This window comes from Oncorhynchus mykiss, chromosome 18, assembly GCF_057628025.1.
Source record: "Oncorhynchus mykiss isolate SJ-2025 chromosome 18, ASM5762802v1, whole genome shotgun sequence".
Lineage (NCBI taxonomy): Eukaryota > Metazoa > Chordata > Actinopteri > Salmoniformes > Salmonidae > Oncorhynchus > Oncorhynchus mykiss.
The window spans coordinates 28,177,754-28,195,542 of NC_143039.1; the positions used below are offsets into that span (position 1 = coordinate 28,177,754).

A 17,789-nucleotide genomic window follows, 5' to 3' on the forward strand; every position below is an offset into this window, starting at 1 on the left:
CCAGACCCACTGGCTTCAGGTCATCTACAAGTCCATGCTAGGTAAAGCTCCGCCTTATCTCAGTTCACTGGTCACGATGGCAACACCCACCCCTAGCACGCGCTCCAGCAGGTGTATCTCACTGATCATCCCTAAAGCCAACACCTCATTTGGCCTTTCGTTCCAGTTCTCTGCTGCCTGTGACTGGAACGAATTGCAAAAATCGCTGAAGTTGGAGACTTTTATCTCCCTCACCAACTTTAAACATCTGCTATCTGAGCAGCTAACCGATCGCTGCTGCTGTACATAGTCTATCGGTAAATAGCCCACCCAATTTTACCTACCACATCCCCATACTGTTTTTATTTATTTACTTTTCTGCTCTTTTGCACACCAATATCTCTACCTGTACATGACCATCTGATCATTTATCACTCCAGTGTTAATCTGCAAAATTGTAATTATTCGCCTACCTCCTCATGCCTTTTGCACACAATGTATATAGACTCTCTTTTTTTCTACTGTGTTATTGACTTGTTAATTGTTTACTCCATGTGTAACTCTGTGTTGTCTGTTCACACTGCTATGCTTTATCTTGGCCACGTCGCAGTTGCAAATGAGAACTTGTTCTCAACTAGCCTACTTGGTTAAATAAAGGTGATTTTATTTTTATTTTTTTAATATGTGGGAACTTCTTCAAGACTGTTGGAAAAGCATTCCAGGTGAAGCTGGTTGAGGGAATGCTACGAGTGTACAAAGCTGTCATCAAGGCAAAGGGCAAATATACAATATATTTTGATTTGTTTAACACTTTTTTGGTTACTACATGATTCCATATGTGTTATTTCATAGTTTTGATGTCTTCACTATTATTCTACTATGTAGAACATAGTAAAAATTAAAAAAAATCCTTGAATGAGTAGGTGTGTCCAAACTTTTGACTGGTACTGAACATGAATTTGTTTTCATTTGGAGGAAAGGGTTTTTGTTGCAAAACGTGTTGCAACAGAATCAATTTTGCAATGGAATCTGACTAATGAATACACCCCAGATCAGTCCTCCCCATTTATTTGAATGCATTGTAGACACAGAAATCAGAATGGGTTACCTTCAGTATAGTATCACCACACAGGACAACATGACTGACGATGCAAAGATGGCAGCACACAAACCTATAAGCCATACTGTATAGTCTCTAGTCCAAGCAGGATGAGAAGGGTACGGTAACTAAGACTAGAAATGTGTTTACAAGCTAAAGGGACTACGGAGGGTTCACCCAGTTTAAATAATGCCATAGGAGCCCTAGGGTTCACTAGGCTGTATAGTACAGTAGGGTCTATGTGTAGACAGGGCAGAGTCTGTGATGTCAGAGGGCTGGGCAGGGCCAGAAGGTGCAGTAGGCTGTCTGCTAAACAAGGATTACAGAGCAAGGGATCTCTCCCTCTCTCTAATTCTCTCCCTCTGATGGTGGTGAAATGACAGTCATGTTGATGGAAGATATCTCATTTCTGGACAGAGAGAGGTAAGGACATTGTCTAGTTAAAACTGATTTGTGGATTCGATTGTTGTGTAACTGCTGGACAATATGTTGGGACAGGGCTTGGAGAGCACTAATCCGTCTTGCTCTTGGAGGAGTAAAGCCTATTCTGGTTTGCATTAGCCAGTTGACCAACATGGCCCAGGCAGGGCTGCATTTAATTATGTGCTTGGTCTATTCTGAGTATATTTGCTCTATTCTAAAGAGAGATTTTTTTTTTGTGAATTTAAGTGTTTAACCTATTCAATTAGATTCCCTGATTACCACTATCATTCAGTTGTGCATTGGTTTAAGAGTACAGGACAGAACGGCTATATAGTAAAACGTGTTTTAGTTATGTAATTTATATGTTCACAGGAGCCCCCAGCATATTCTTCCACATTGAGTGGAGGGCAGGCATACCCAAAGTGTTGCGAGTCCTAGAACTATAAAGCCTCCTAGCAACGCATTCCGGAGAGCAGCACTCACGTATTACAGTATAGAAACGTGGTGACGAACATTTACTCACAGCTGCAGAGGAAGGCATGCATTGTTGAACTCGCTTCTGACATAAACTAGGGGTTTGACACTTTGCATGCTGGTGCTCAGTTTTGTCAACTACGCTTGCCCCAAAACGTTGAACAATACGTTTGTGTGCGTGAATATTAGGTCTTTTTTATTTGACGACCGTGTCCAGAAAAGCCATTCCGATGTTGTCTCGTAAGTAGACTTCTGTTCTTGCAGTTTGTATCACGTTTAAACGACAAGTAGTAGTATTAAAAGCACTTGGAAGTGACATTAAAACATTTAATTTCGAACTAGTGTGCCAAATACGCACAAAGTCAAAATCCAGTAATTGTCAGGTGGTCAAGTCTGGTGACAATTTAAAATGAAAACAATTTAAATGTATTTACTCTTGCTGAGTAAACCTTGTACGATATGTTCATGTTTTTGTCTGCGAAAAGGAGGACGACTGTGGTTTTAGATTTCACATCTACATAAACATTGTATAATTCACCGTACCTCCTGTACATAAGTATTTCAAGTCAAGCACTTGGATGTGTGAGTAGCCCCAGCTTTACAAGTGGATGAATGTTTAATTTTTTCAGAGACCATGAAGGGATGGGATGGGAAGGGTTTATCGGTTAGGCCCAGAGGGGCTCCTCTCTCAGGCATTTAAATGCCATCTCCAAAGTACTTTTAGAGCAGGAACACGACATTTCACACAGGTCCTCAGAGGTCGGGGCCAGGCAAGACTTAGTCTGTGATAGACTATATATGCATAAGTATGTGGACACACCATTCAAATTAGTGGCTTTTTCAGGCACACCTGTTTTTGACAGGAGTATAACATTTGAGCATGCAGCCATGTAATCTCCATAGATAAACATTGGCAGTAGAATGGCCTTACTGAAGAGCTCAGTGACTTTCAATGTGGCTCCTTCAAGGGATGCCACCTTTGCAACAAGTCAGTTTGTCAAATGTCTGCCCTGCTAGAGCTGCCCTGGTCAACATTTAAGTGCTGTTGTTGTGAAGTGGAAATGTCTAGATGTCTAGGAGCAACAGCGGCTCAGCCGCATAGTGGTAGGCCACAAAAGCTTTACAGAACAGGATTGCTAAGTGCTGAAGCACATAGTGTGTGAAGATCGGCTGTCCTCTGTTGCAACCGAGGAATCTGGGTTTGGCGGATGCCAGGACAAGGCTACCTGCCCCAATGCATAGTTACAACTGTAATGTTTGGTGGAGGAGAAATAATGGTCTGGGGATGTTTTTCATGGGCTAGGCCCCTTCATAAGGCCCCTTAGTTCCAGTGAACGCTACAGCATACAATGACATTCTAGAAGATGATGTGCTTCCAACTTTGTGGCAACAGTTTGGAGAAGGCCCTTTCCTGTTTCAGCATGACCATGCCCCTTCCTGTTTCAGCATGACCATGCCCCCATGCACAAAACAAGGTCCATACAGAAATGGTTTGTTGAGATCGGTGTGAAAGAACTTGACTGGCCTGCACAGAGCCCTGGCCTCAACCCCATCGAACACCATTGGGATGAATTTAAACGCTGACTGGGAGCCAGGCCTAATCGTCCAACGTCAGTCCTCGCAGCAATGTTCCAAGTCCTCGCAGCAATGCCAGTCCTCGCAGCAATGTTCCAACATGTAGTGGAACGCCTTCCCAGAAGAGTGGAGGCTGTTATAGCAGCAAATGGGGGACCAACTCCATATTATTGCCCTTGATTTTGGAATGAGATGTTGGATGAGCAGGTGTCCACAAACATTTGGTCATGCAGTGTAAGTCCTGTACCACTGTAACACTTTTAGTTGACTGTGACATCATCTTCTCACAGGATGTCATCTCTTCTCCTTATGTTGACATTGTCCCTCTCTGTTAGGAGATTCACCTGAGATTGAGTCAAGTCTCAGACTTTGGTCGCGTCTAGACCCCTGGGGAAGATCCATGGAGGAGAAGGAGGAGAACCCGCTGGAGAGGGAGCATACTCTAGCAGTGGTTCTACCAGGAGGCCTGGAGAAAATGGCCACGGTACATGGGAGGTAAGAGGCATACAGACAGAATGTTTCATTGGAGCCATACGAAGTCATGCTGTGTATTTGGAATGGATTGACTGAGTATGAAAATGGATGCACTCACTAATGTAAGTCTCTCTGGATAAGAGCGTCTTCTAAATGACTTAAATGTAAATTGATTCCTCTTTTTAGTTGAACATCATTAGAATTAATTTTAACCATGAATATAGCTCTATACTGTGGACACATGTAGTACACCTGCGCTGTGTTTGTATCTCTACAGTAAACCTGTGATGGACTTGCTGGTCACACTCTGTGCCCAGTACCACCTGAATCCATCTGACTTCACCATGGAACTCCAGTCGGCCAATAGAAACGACATCTCCTTCAAACCCAGCACTCTGATTGGAGCCATGGAGCCTCACAGGATCCTACTGAAACCTAAAGGGGGAGAGGAGAAGATAAAGAGGCCGTACGTGCCAGAGGTAAATACTGACAAAATGCATCTGTACCCACTAGCCAATCTCCAACCTAGGTCAGTTCATGAACTCGAAGGGATACTGTTTCCTGTAGGTCACTGTACGTCTGCTGATCAACTACAAGAAGAACCATAAGGCCGTTGTGAGGGTCAACCCTAGAGTCCCTCTGGAGCAGCTCCTGCCTGCGGTGTGTGAGAAGTGTGAGTTTGACCTGGAGTCCACCATTTTTCTGAGAGCCAACGACTCTGAAGGACCTTTAAACCTGAGCAGGTCCCTCGATGACTATGGACTAAGGGAACTATACGCCAAGAACATGGCAGGTGAGATATGTTTTTATGTTACTCCGCTTGGAGACTGTCTACAGAATGCTATTTACCCACTGAGTGCATAGTGTCTATATACTGTAAATATGAAAATGCTAACATGGATGTCTTTTTCTAATCTTGAACAGCTGTCAGTCCTGAAGTGGTTATCACACTACCTCGCCCCGAGAGTACAAAACTTAACGAAAATGTCTGAAATATGCCCCAAGATTTCGGCAATGAGCACATTTCATTAGAATACCAGTTCTCAACCATCTGTCGTTGCTATTTCTTTCTCCTAGAAGCACCTGTAGAAACACCCACCCTACCAAGTAAAGAGCAGAAACAGAAACAGAAAGAGAAAGAGAACAGGGGATTGTTCGGCTTATTCAGGAGAATTAAGAAGAAACCAGAAAAGGTAATTTGTTTTACTCTTCCACAGCTTAGCTTTACCATCGAATGTAAGCGCTGTGTAAGAAGTAGAGTTTAGACTTTGACTAGATCTGTGAATGCAGTTGTTTTTTTTCCTCAGCCGTGCTAGATTTGAGTGCGTGGGAGGATTTCAGTGTACACCGATAAAGCTTAGTGATGTGTTTTTTTTGTTGCTGTGGTCGTCTTCTAAAGGGTCTCTCAGTGAGTGCCCCGGCCTCGCGTGGTCTGAAAAACCAGCGGGTGGCCAGCATCAGCATGAACTCCCTGGGTATCCACTCCTCCAACACCCTGCCCATGGACAACACCATGGTCAAGAAAAGACGGGCACCCATGCCCCCCATGGCAGGCTCCGAAAGTGTCCCTGCTAACCTCAACGTCCAGCCGGTGAGTGACTGGTGGTTAGGGAGTCGGATTTAGGGGTGTCTCTCGATACTCTTTCATGGTTTCCTTTGCTTGTTTGCTTTGTTAAGCCTGCATGAAACACAGCCCTTATTTTAAGTGTTTCAAAAATCCCCTATTGGAAGAACAATTGGAACCATTTCCTTGTTTGACCGGTAGGTTTTTTATGGGTATTATTACACCACTGTGGGGCTCTATATGTGAAAAGACAGGGGAGGCTTCCACCATATTGACTTCACCTGATCTGATTACCTGATTATGCCTTGCGAGTTTAGTGGTTATAGAGAAAAGGACACAAGAAAAGGAAGCATGTTAATCCTATTGAGACTCAGCCGTAGACTTTAGACTTTAACTAGTGGTTCCAAGCTATTGTTCCCTGACCACAGTGAGAATGTAAGGTAGATTTAGAGGATCCTGGGTTAAACCGTTATTTGTTTCTGGTGTTTTCCAGTTGACCTCTAGGAAGAAGAGGAGAGCCCCCCCGCCACCCCCCTGTGCCCCCCCACCACCATCCTCCTGTGTTAACACCCACAAAGGAGCACCCCAGGACACTGAGATCAAAGGTCAGTCATATTGAATCACTAGTTCAGTCATATTGAATCACTAGAATCACTAATCTGAATGGACTCTCAGTGTTGTAATATTGAGTTAAGAACTTTGATGGGGTGGGGGCGGGTCTGCATACCCAACTCATACCCCCCCCTGAAATTCTACACATTTTACCATAGGGTGGTGGCAATTGTTTTTTTAAATATGATAACTGCTGATCAGTGGTACCCACCCCAGTCAGTAATTCCACCATGCTTACTACAAGTTTATATGCCTAGCTGCTAGACTAATTTACCAATTAAAAAATGAAATGCTGACGTGTGCTAATTGAGTGACTGCTGATGCACAAACGCACTTTGTGTATTCTATTATTATTATTCTAACTCTCAACAGTAAGTTGAGACCCTGACTGATTTCCTTTTTTGAAATAGCTCCGCGGCCTTACAAAAGGGCCTAGCCTCCTAGGGAGGCTCATGGGCTGCCAGTTGCCCATCCCTGAGTTAGAGGGGAGGCTCATGGGCTGCTAGTTGCCCATCCCTGAGTTAGAGGGGAGGCCCATGTAGAATCATGTGCTGCATATGGTGTCTCACCTGTCCTCTAGTGGTCAGTATTTTAGTGGACTCTTTCTGTTGACTCATTCCCCTGTCTGACTTGATTGTCCTGCTTGGCTGTTGGTTCTCCTTGGCAGTGGTGTTCGCCTTTTAGGCTGTTAATCACCGATTAGGGCTCCCGGTAGGCGGTACTTCTCAGTCCTGGCACCTGAGCAGGATTGTAGACCACTGTTCTAAGCAGTGTCCCCTTCTTTCTCCCCTGCAGACGGCGAGTGAGAGCTGCGTCCTCCTTTCCTCTTCCTCTGTGCTGCTCCTTCTGCTCCACTCTCCTCTTGTCCCCGTGGTGAACGATTCTTCCTCCTCTCCACCGTGTTGGTTTTTTGAACTGTCATGCTTGTAGTCTTATAGTCTTATAAGCTCTTATTTATTTTTATTTCTGTTTTGTTGATTTTGTTAGTGTGTTGTGCTTTTACCGCCTTGTAACCTTTTTGTTTCCTTTCTCTGCGTTTTAGATGGTAGGTTCCTCAGCACAGTAACACAGCTTTGTTTCCTGCCACATAACTGTGCCTTCGAAAGAGACGCTACAATACAATACACACCTCAGTGTAAATGACGTACACTAGTTCACTTTTGAATGAAACCATGACGGGGATTAGGTTTTATTGTCTCCAACGTGTCTTTTCTGTCTTCTTTGTTGTTTTTCTGTTCCTCAATTGACATGTTTTCTACCATTCACCTCTTTCTTTTCAATCAGTTTTATAGTTTAAACTACATCGGTTGAGGAGATCATGTTTTCTAAGTCAGACGTAGGTTGCTATTCCTTGTGCAAATGTATTCATTTTGATTTGAATAAAGTGCTTTGATGAACTTGTTTTGTCAGAAACTGGGCCGTCTGTATTGTTTGAAATGAGTTACAACCACCTTAGTAGTCATTTCAATCAGAATCTAATCTACGATCATCTTTGCACCCTTATTTCCTATATTGCAATACTCAGTTACTCAAACAACCAACCATTCTCTATTCTAGATTAACCTAACATTCTAACAGTTTCTCTGTCTTTACAGGGAAGGGAGTATCACTTTACACACTGGAGGAGATGGGAGAGTGTGAGGAGGACCTGGACTCCACATCCTCATCCCCAAACATCTCCAGCCCTTTGACTCAGCCCCGAGTGCCCCCCACTCCCCCTTCTACCCCATCCACTACCTCTTGTCCCTCTAGCACCTTTCCACCTTCCGATCTCTACCATCCCTCTCCTCTCTGCCCTCCCTCCCCTCCCACCATAGGGGAGACACTAACCCCTTTCCTGCTTTGTCAAACCAGGGCCAACCTCAAGCATCCTTCGTTCCCAACCCTAAGACCTGTGAACTCCACCAATGGAGGCTCCCCTGTGTCCTTGACACAGTCGGGTGGAAGTAAGGGATTCAGTCCCCTCTCTTTACTCCAACTCAAGACCAAGGCCCCTGGTGAGGCTTGGAGGAGTCCCGGTCTGAGGGAGGGGTTGACCACCTTCACCGTGGTGCCCCGAGGGCAGTCACTGATAGGGCAGAGGGGCTTGGAGGCGGACCTGACCCTGGCGAAGCCCCAGGCCTTAGACCCAGCACAAACCATTGATGAACCCTCTAATGGTGTTGCTGAGCCTGGGTTGGAGCACCACCGGACAATGAAGAAGACACCTGTATTGCTGGAGAGGTCAGTGGTTGAGGCATCCACCTCAGAGCCTGATATGGATTCTAAACTTTCTCCTCCAGGGTTTCCAGAAGGTTCTACTGACTGGGTCATCAGTCCTCCAACTGTGTCTAGTCCTAGCGAGCTTTACCAGACCGCACCAAATTCACCAGTGGTAGTCAAGCAGGAGAGTTCAGAGGTTGAGGTCCAGGAGGAGTCCGAATCACCCACAGACAGTGTAGATTCAGAACTACAGAAAAGTCTAGAGGTAGAAGTCCTAGAGGAGTCAGATTCACTCTCAGAGATACCCAACCCATACGCAGCTGACCTGTTGGCCCACACCAATGGAATACCTGGAGATGAGGTGACCTCAACTCCTGAACTACTAGAGAGCAGAGGATCGTTCCGGAAGCTCAGTCTGGTGATGGAGGCCGAAGAGGACCGTTTCTGTTTCCCTCCACCCCCTCCCCCTGTGTGCTATGATAAGGAGGTGGAGGAGACAGAGCCAACCCAGTTACGATTGAGGCCTCCTGGGGGAAGAAATCACCGCCCTCCCTCTTATCCTCCCTCTTCTCTTCCTACGCTGAGTCGTTCCTTCTGTGAACCAGCAGAGGGAGACAATCAGACTAACGCCCCTTCACCCAAACCATACGTGCCTGCAGCCAAAACCCTGGCCAGGAAAACCGGCATCCCCTCCTGCTTTGCCCAGGCTGTGGCTCTAGCAGTCCGTAAGTCTCAGTCCTCCCGAAGGCCAGCACCAGACTTGCTTCCCGCCTGTTCCTCCCATTCCAGTTCCTCACCCTCCTCTGCCTTACCGCGAACCAATGTGGTGAGTGATGATTTTGACCTGCGTTGACACAGTGATGACATGCTGGCAAAATTTGCCATTGTAGCAACTGGATTGGACCAACAACTGAACCATTGGTTACCCCTATCATACTACGATGTGGTTGCTTCTATACATAAAGTTGCCATTCTTAACTTTCATGATCTCTCTCTGTGAACCTCATATGTTCCACAGGTGAACTCATAACACCAGTAGAGGCTGGTGGGAGTGGAATGGAATGGGGTCAAACATGTTTTCCATGTGTTTGATACCATTCCATTAATTCCATTCCTCCTCCTATAGGTCATCCCACCAGCCTCCACTGCTTTACACAGGAAAGAAGGGAAGGGCATATCTTTATGTGAGTGTGTACATTTTACAGTGGTATTTTTTTTTCTCTCTGGAAAGACGTCATTTGTTACATTAAATGGCGACCTACGCCTTTCTAAACAGTCCTGCCAGGCTGGTATTCTTCTGAGACACCTTGGTGTTTGTCTGTTATCTTTATGTGGTATATGGCCCTGTGGAATACCTCTGTGGACACGCTCACACTCTGTGTGACCTGGTGGAGGAAGGACTTCATCTAAACTGGTGATATTTGTGTCTCTTGTCCCACAGGGGCCATAATGGCTTCTTAGTAAATCTGTGAATGGAAGTTCCTGTTTAGAGTGAGGCGACTGCAGTGAAGTAGTAGTAGCCGGCCACCACATAGTCACATGACCTCCAAGTGGACCCCACTTAGAGGAACCCAGGCCCCTTGTTTTGCACGGGGAGTCAGCACGTTATAGAAACGTTTATCCAAGACTTCATCCAAGAGTTTGGTTAGTGTACAGGTCATTTTATGTTCACTGAATGTTTGTTTTTTTGTATCATGCTACCTGTATTAACTGGAGGCAGTGCTGCCTTATGTTATTAAGATGTTTGACTTACAAATGAGCCAACAGGAAACTCCATGTACAAAAATGTATATCCCATAAATACTGTACTACCAAGGTCTAATAAGAAATGCATCGTCATTTCTTATTTGACCTTGGTAGTACAGTATTTATGGGATATACATTTTTGTACATGGAGTTTCCTGTTGGCTCATTTGTGTTGAAATGTGCCAAAACCGAGATTAAATCATATGTAATCTCTCATTTTATTTTGATAAAAAAATTTTTCTGTCAATTTCCTTCTACGCATCACACCTTTTCTGAGTGAATAATTTTTTCCCAGACATCATTACTATATAATATAAAAATGATCAACCATAATCAACTAAGGTGTGTTGCTTTTTTTTTGCCACTGGAGAGCAGGAGCACACTTCACAAATAAGTAATGTACAGAACCTCTGAGTGAGCTGTTTTGTGATCCACACTTGATAAATTAATAGCATTGACATATCCCGATATTTAAGAAGAGCATCAATTATACATTTTCTTTGTCTTTACTGGTTATACTTCTTCTTTTTTTAAAAAATGCATTAGTGTGTTTCAGTTCAAGCCTTGTTTTTATTGTCCATAATTGAGTTATGGTTGGTATTTGACAAGGATATTCTACCGGGAGCTATGTGTAGAACGTTGATGGAAGATAATGCACATGATGTGAAAAATAATGTCCTTGTTATGCATTCTATGTTGTTCAGAGTGCAACACTACAGAATAAACTGAGAATATACAGCGTTAAATCTTGTACTGTTGACATATTGTACCTCTGCCCGAAGGCTGCACTGTGTAACAGTATGGATGGGTGCTGAGTGCATCCACAGTATATTGATTCAGCTCTGGCCTTAGAGACAGCCAGCAAGCAGCAGTTGCTACATACAGTCAGACCTAGCCAGAGCAGATGCAGCCTGTGGTTAAAGCCTCTTACCACCATACCAGGGCAGAGGGCTGGGATACAGTCCTCGCCTCTAGCTTCATCCTTTTCACCACCTGAGAAGGAGGGAGGGAGGGAGGGGGGGGGGGTGACGGGAGGTGACCTCTGACCCTATTGTGTTTCCACGGTGATCCCCCGGAGGATGTGTCCTGGCCCTCAAGGGCAGCGGCGATGTCATGCGGCCGTTGTCATGGAGAATGCCATTATCGCCCCTAAGGGAGAGTCACGTCTCAAAGGTAGAGAGACACACACCCACACACACATGCTGAAGCTACCTAAAGATATCCAGTACAAGTGACAACTCTGGCATTCTCCTTCTTGTGATGAAAGGTTGCATTTCAAACTGGGCTATGATGTTATACACTACATGACCAAAGTATGTGGACACCTGCTTGTTGAACATCTCATTCTAAACTCATGGGCATTAATATGGAGTTTGCCTCTCCCTTTGCTGCTATAACAGCCTCCACTCTTCAGGGAAGGCTTTCCACTAGATGTTGGAACATTGCTGCGGGGACTTGCTTCAATTCAGCCATGAGCATTAGTGGGATCGGGCACTGATGTTGGTCGATTAGGCCTGGCTCGCAGTCGGTGTTCCAATTCATCCCAAAGGTGTTTGATGGAGTTAAGGTCAGGGCTCTGTGCAGGCCAGTCAAGTTCTTCCACACCGATCTCAACAAAACATTTCTGTATAGAACTCGCTCTGCGCACGAGGGAATTGTCATGCTGAAACAGGAAAGGGCCTTCCCCAAACTGTTGCCTGGAAGTTGGAAGCACAGAATTGTTTAGAATGTCATTGTATGCTGTAGCGTTAAGATTTCCCTTCACTGGAACTAAGGGGCCTAGCCCGAACCTTGCAAAACAGACCCAGACCATTATTTCTCCTTCGCCAAATTTTACAGTTAGCACTATACATTTGGGCAGGTAGCGTTCTCCTGGCATCCGCCAAACCCGGATTTGTCTGTCGGACTGCCAGATGGTGAAGCGTGATTCATCATGTTTCTACTGCTCCAGAGTCCAATGGCGACTAGCTTTACACCGCTCCAGCCGACGCTTGGCATTGCGCATGGGCTTGTGTGCGGCTGCTCGGCCATGGAAATCCATTTCATGAAGCTACCGACGAACAGTTCTTGTGCTAACGTTGCTTCCAGAGGCAGTTTGGAACTAGGTAGTGAGTGTTGCAACCAAGGACAGACAATTTTTACGCGCTTGCGCTTCAGCACTCTGCGGCCCCGTTCTGTAAGCTTGTGTGGCCTACCACTTAGCGGCAGAGCCGTTGTTACTCCTAGACGTTGCCACTTCCCAATAACAGCACTTATAGTTTACCAGGGCAGAAATGTGACAAACTGACTTGTTGGAAAGGTGGCATGCTATGACGGTGCCACGTTGAAAGTCACTGAGCTCTTCAGTAAGGCCATTCTGCTGGCAATATTTGTCTATGGAGATTGCATGACGGTGTGCTGGATGTTATACACCTGTCAGCAACGGGTGTGGCTGAACTAGATGAATCCACTAATTTGAAGGGGTGTCCACATACGTTTGTATTTATAGTGTTTCGTGTCAGATGCCTTGAACATCTGCATAATAATGAGGGAAACCTTTGAGGTTACAACATACTGTTAATGTAGGATCATATAGTGTCAGTCACATTAGAGATTGAATTAATAAAGCCTTTGATTAAGCAGGGCCTTTTTAGATCAAATTAAATCAAGCTTTATTTATACAGCACATTTCAGACATGAACGCAACACAATGCACTTCACGGGAAAAAAAAACATTAATTCAAAACTGAAATAGGAGGATAAAATAAAGAATAACAAAGACTGAACAACTAAAAAGCACCCTTAGGTAAAGCAAAACTAAAAAGATCTCTTTTAAATTATGTCTATAGTTTCAGCCCCCCTCAGGTTCTCTGGCAGGCTATTCCAGAGACTGTGGAGGCATAATAACAAAAGGATGCCTCTCCATACTTCTTGGTCCTAGGCTTTGGGGACAGAAAACCTGAGGGACCATCTGGGTACATAACTTAATAGTATGTCTGACATGTATTGGGGTGCACAATTGTGGATTGATATAAAAACCCTCAGGCAGCCAGTGCAGAGACTTTAAAACTGATGTGATGTGTGCTCTACGTCTGGTCTTGGTCAGTACCCGGGCTGCAGAGTTCTGTATGTTTTGCAGTTGACCAATGGCTTTCTTGGGCAGACCAGACAGGAGAGCATTGCAGTAGTCTGCTTGTAATAAAAGCATGGAAAGAGTTTCTCTGTATCAGCCTGAGAGAGAAACAGCCACACCTTGGAAATATTCCTCAGGTGGTCAAAAGCTATTTTGGTCACATTCCTAATGTGTGATTTGAAATTGAGTTCAGGTTCTAAAATGACACCTAGGTTTTGTACCTGGTGTTTCACCTTCATTGCCCGTAAATTAAAATGTGAGCCAAATTCTCTCTAATAATTGGCTCCAATAATAAGTATCTCAGTCTTGTCTTGATTTAGCTGGAGGAAGTTGTGAGCCATCCAGGTATTTAAATCACTAATACAGTCTAATACTTTATCTGTGGAGCTAAAATACTCTGGTGACAAGGAAATGTAAAGCTGTGTATCGTCTGTGTAGCAGTGAAAATCAATGCTGTGCTTTAACCTTCTTATGTCCATCAACATATGAATTTAACAACCTTTTACATTTTCAAATCAAATAAATCATTCATTTTTATGATTATATATTATCTCATTTTCTTTTTCCTCTGCAATTCTCATTGTCAAAAATACAAGCAAAAGCCTGGATGGAGTGAAGGAGTCGCTTTACATCAATGGTGCAAATGATCTGGATAATTGATTGATCTCAAACTCACACCAGAGTGCCCCCTTCACATAGGGAAGAGCAGGAAGCCACTGAAGGTGCTGTAGTTACTCGACTTTTCATCATAGAGCTCCTGATTTACTGGGAGACGCATGTAGACCACATCCCCGGCCTCCAGCTCTAGAGTCAACGCATTAGACAAGAACCTATTACGCCCATTGTCATTGTTCTGGTGATTGAACATGACACTCTTGTCGTTGTGGTAAATATAGGCACCTATGGACTGTGGACCCTTGAGACCCATGGCAGTGAATCTGATGTAGTAGAGTCCTCTCACTGGTGCTGTGAAGACACCTGCATCAGAGGAGAGTCAAATACGTTAACAGACTGTCACAGACACTGTTAGCAATGCTGGAATAGCTGGTTGTCTACATGTTTTTATATGGGATAAAGATGACACAATTACAATGCATGTGTACACCTGCCTGATAGCAGATGTCTAATGTGAACATGATCTGATCCCAGGTCACATTTGAATACAAAGTGAAAAGGGGGTCTTAGAATGTTCAAAACCTGTATTTGGGTTGTAGGCCTTGCCGATGTTGGTGATGACCCTTCTGTATACTAGTGTGGTGATACTATTAAAGGGTCCTACATGTCCATCGTTAGTCAAACCAGCAGAGAAGGCCACCTTTGGTCTGTCTATGAACACAGAGGAGGGAATTCAAATCACTGATTAAAGACAAAAACAAACATGGTAAAATGCATAATATGGTTCTGATGAAGACGAAAATCACCTTAAAAAAAACATAGAAATGAAATCCTAACGAAAGGTTTAAGTGAAAAACAAAGATGCAATCTGCGACATTTATCATATTACGAACGCATTCGGCCATGGAGCAAAATATAAAAAACGCTTTGATTCGCCAACAGCCCAACAGCCATTCCATTAGATTACAAGCATGTGCAATCGTAGGCCTACAGTACATGCACCATGGAGTTTACCTGCATTCTCTCTCCTCAGCTTCTCCACCATCCCCTCGCTGGCATTCAGTCTGGCCTCTAAAGCTACCATTACAAAAAGACAGATTAGTCAAATGATGCTTAAACTCTCTGTTTTAAGCAGAATGATTTCATATATCCAGGCTGCATCACATCCGGCCGTGATTGGGAGTCCCATAGGGTGGCGCACAATTGGCTCAGCTTTGGCCGAGTTTGGCCGGGGTAATTGTAAATAAGAATTTGTTCTTAACTGGCTTGCCTAGAAAATAAAGGTTCAATAAAAAATAAATATATGTGACTGAACTCAGGAAGGTGAGCTAAGTACAGACTCAGACTTGAAGCTAAGTACAAACTTAGCTTCAAAGTGGCATATAATATGATATAATTACGTTATGCTTCTTTGATATTTGATAAACCTGTTATTACAATTTGGAGACAAGTAGGAGGCAAAAGTGCCCTTGAATGATTTTCACACTTTCTAGAGGGCTCTTTTTTTGTTTACGCCCATTCAGCCTTGTTCACACCTTCTTAGGCCTTCGCCCCACCCATCTTTTTAAGAATTCACATGGAAACGAATGAGTCAGCGTGGCGTCGTCCTCCAGGAAGTAGTCTATTATCCCCCTCCTTTATCTCAAACATGGGATCCTGCCTTTCTCCCTACATAGCTCCGTGCTTTCTCCTTGACGAAACTAGGGTCATCATTTAGCAGATCCCAGACACTTTTGTAATTAAAGCACATGAAAGTTCAGGGAAGTTAGGAAAAGGCAACAAACGCCTACGATCCAGAATCCGGTCACATTGATTTACCTGTGTTCCCATTCTCACTGTCTGTCACTCTGGCCTCCAGGGCTAAAATATGAAGTGAGTTCATATGAGAAATAAGCATAAATAAACGGTCTATAAACAGTTTTCATGGACAATTTTACAAATACAGTTTTATTCATGACCCTTTCTTTCTAACGATATACAACTGATGTTGGTGGACAAATGACATTACCTGCATTCATTCTCTGCAGCTCCTCCACCTCCCTTTCACTGGCACTCAGTCTGGCGCCCATGGCTAGAATTACGAGAAAATGTAAGATCATGATCCTCCTCTAATCTGACCTCATTATAACAAATTAATTTGTGTTACAAAACAAAACAGGCCTCTACCCATGTTCTGTTCTTTCAAGTCCTCCACCTCTCTCTCAATTAATTTGTCATTTATTTATTTTTACTTCAGTTTATTTTAGTAAATACTTTCTTAACCAACAATGTAGTTTTAAGAAAATTGTTAAGAGCTTGTAAGTACGCATTTCCCTGTAAGGTCTGTTGTATTCGGCGCATGTGACAAATACAATTTGATTTGATTTTTGATTTGACTCAGTCTGGTCCCCATAGCTGGATTTATGGAAACAAAACAATTCTCACAAACATGTTCATCCTGCACTGAAACGAGGTCATAATGAACCAAATTCCATAAATACCAGCATTCTCACTCTCCAGTCTGGCCTCAGCTCCTCTGCTCCTTTTTTCTCTCCACCTTCTTTCCACTTGTTTCTCCATGTTCCTCAGCTTCTGTCTCTGCTCCAAAACCACGGTTCCCAAGTTATCCACCATGTCTCTAAGCTCCTCTACCTCGCCCCAGATATCAGGGGTTGTGATGGTCTGGCCGGTCGTCTGCTTGCTAGTCGTCTCTGTATCTTCAGTCCCGTGGCTCTCTACCAAACTCTCTCTGTCCCCTCCACTTTCTCCCTGAGTCCATGTCCCAGACGGACAGAGCAGCAACACCAGCAGAGCTACAGCACCCCTCATTCTGAAACGACACCTCTTCAGAAATAACGCAGCCTGTGAGGCTCACTACAGGCAAAAAAAAGCAGTGAACCACTGCCTGAGAAGTGTTTCACATGTTTCTGACGTAATGTGTACAAAGTAATGTCAAGGATCCTACTGAAGAATTCAAGGTGAGCTGGCTGCCTTTTTAATCTGAGACACTGCAAGGTTGTGGGAGAACAGAACCTGTTATTTGGTTGAAGGTCTTTCTTTATCTCCATAAGGTACGGTGTGTCAATGTTTATGTTTATCTATTTACATAGTACTAATACTGTGACAGATCACACACAATGCATGAATGCACACTGTAGACGCACAGATGAACTGATTACACATTCACAAGTAACACAATCACATAGTATTGACATTTTCTTTTACAGATATGCACTCACTCACACACACACACACACACACGCACGCACGGACACACGCGCGCACACACACACGCGCACACACACGCGCGCGCACACACACACACACACGCGCACACGCACACGCACACGCACACGCACACACACACAAAACGGTTGCATCCTGTCAAATCAATTGAGCAGCTCACACAACAACCGGTAATCAGTACTTCCCATTAATTTATTCAGTCATCTGTTAATTTGTTTTCATCTATATATTCTACCATTAAATATATATATTTAGTTTAGTTTTACAAGGAGCCTCACGGCTGGTTTTCATACTGTAGCAGTAGGATGATATGCTCATCATAAATAAGCCTATAGGGGTGCTTGCGGTTGGAGTGTGTGTGTGTTCACGGAGTAGCTTTTGCTAGGATTGAAATAGGCAATCGATTAATAACCCAAAGCGTTGTTCTCCTGGACACACTGACTGACTAGCTGGTGGGGGAGAGGAGCTGAACAGTACTCAACAGCTCCACCTGGGGACTAACAGCCCCCCCACAGTACGATGGAGATGCAGGAAAGAGAACGTTAGCAGCGCCTGAGGGGTTGTTGTGTTGGGAAACAAAATGCGGGGGAGATGATATTTGACCTTTGACCTGGAACATGTATTCAGCTGATCTTTTCTACTTTGGAAGAATGGGAAATCAGTGGGTTCCATGTAATTGACATTGTCAG

At 44.1% G+C, this 17,789-nt stretch overlaps 2 protein-coding genes across 5 annotated transcripts; one reads left to right on the forward strand and one right to left on the reverse strand.

Moving 5' to 3' along the window:
• The first annotated feature begins 1,339 nt into the window (after positions 1-1,339).
• On the forward strand, positions 1,340-9,337 carry LOC110495795 (cordon-bleu protein-like 1). Of its 3 annotated transcripts, none has more exons than XM_090208078.1 (8): positions 1,340-1,501; positions 3,886-4,045; positions 4,302-4,503; positions 4,592-4,817; positions 5,102-5,217; positions 5,424-5,615; positions 6,082-6,193; positions 6,996-7,597. In XM_090208078.1, the coding sequence occupies exons 2-8, from the start codon at positions 3,951-3,953 to the stop codon at positions 7,004-7,006; spliced, it is 954 nt and encodes a 317-aa protein (XP_090064204.1). In that variant the 5' UTR covers positions 1,340-1,501; positions 3,886-3,950; the 3' UTR covers positions 7,007-7,597. The 3 variants fall into 3 exon arrangements, with proteins under 3 accessions (XP_090064204.1, XP_090064203.1, XP_036808142.2); XM_090208077.1 differs by lacking the exon at positions 1,340-1,501 and adding an exon at positions 2,015-2,215; XM_036952247.2 differs by lacking the exons at positions 1,340-1,501; positions 6,996-7,597 and adding exons at positions 2,041-2,215; positions 7,796-9,337.
• A 3,437-nt stretch (positions 9,338-12,774) lies between these two features.
• On the reverse strand, positions 12,775-16,781 carry LOC110495796 (uncharacterized). Of its 2 annotated transcripts, XM_021571235.3 has the most exons (6): positions 16,356-16,781; positions 15,884-15,946; positions 15,694-15,735; positions 14,890-14,952; positions 14,458-14,586; positions 12,775-14,238 (listed from the first exon to the last, which is right to left on the reverse strand). In XM_021571235.3, the coding sequence occupies exons 1-6, from the start codon at positions 16,681-16,683 to the stop codon at positions 13,952-13,954; spliced, it is 912 nt and encodes a 303-aa protein (XP_021426910.1). In that variant the 5' UTR covers positions 16,684-16,781; the 3' UTR covers positions 12,775-13,951. The 2 variants fall into 2 exon arrangements, with proteins under 2 accessions (XP_021426910.1, XP_021426911.1); XM_021571236.3 differs by lacking the exon at positions 15,694-15,735 and having other exon boundaries at positions 16,356-16,746.
• Positions 16,782-17,789: the final 1,008 nt, after the last annotated feature.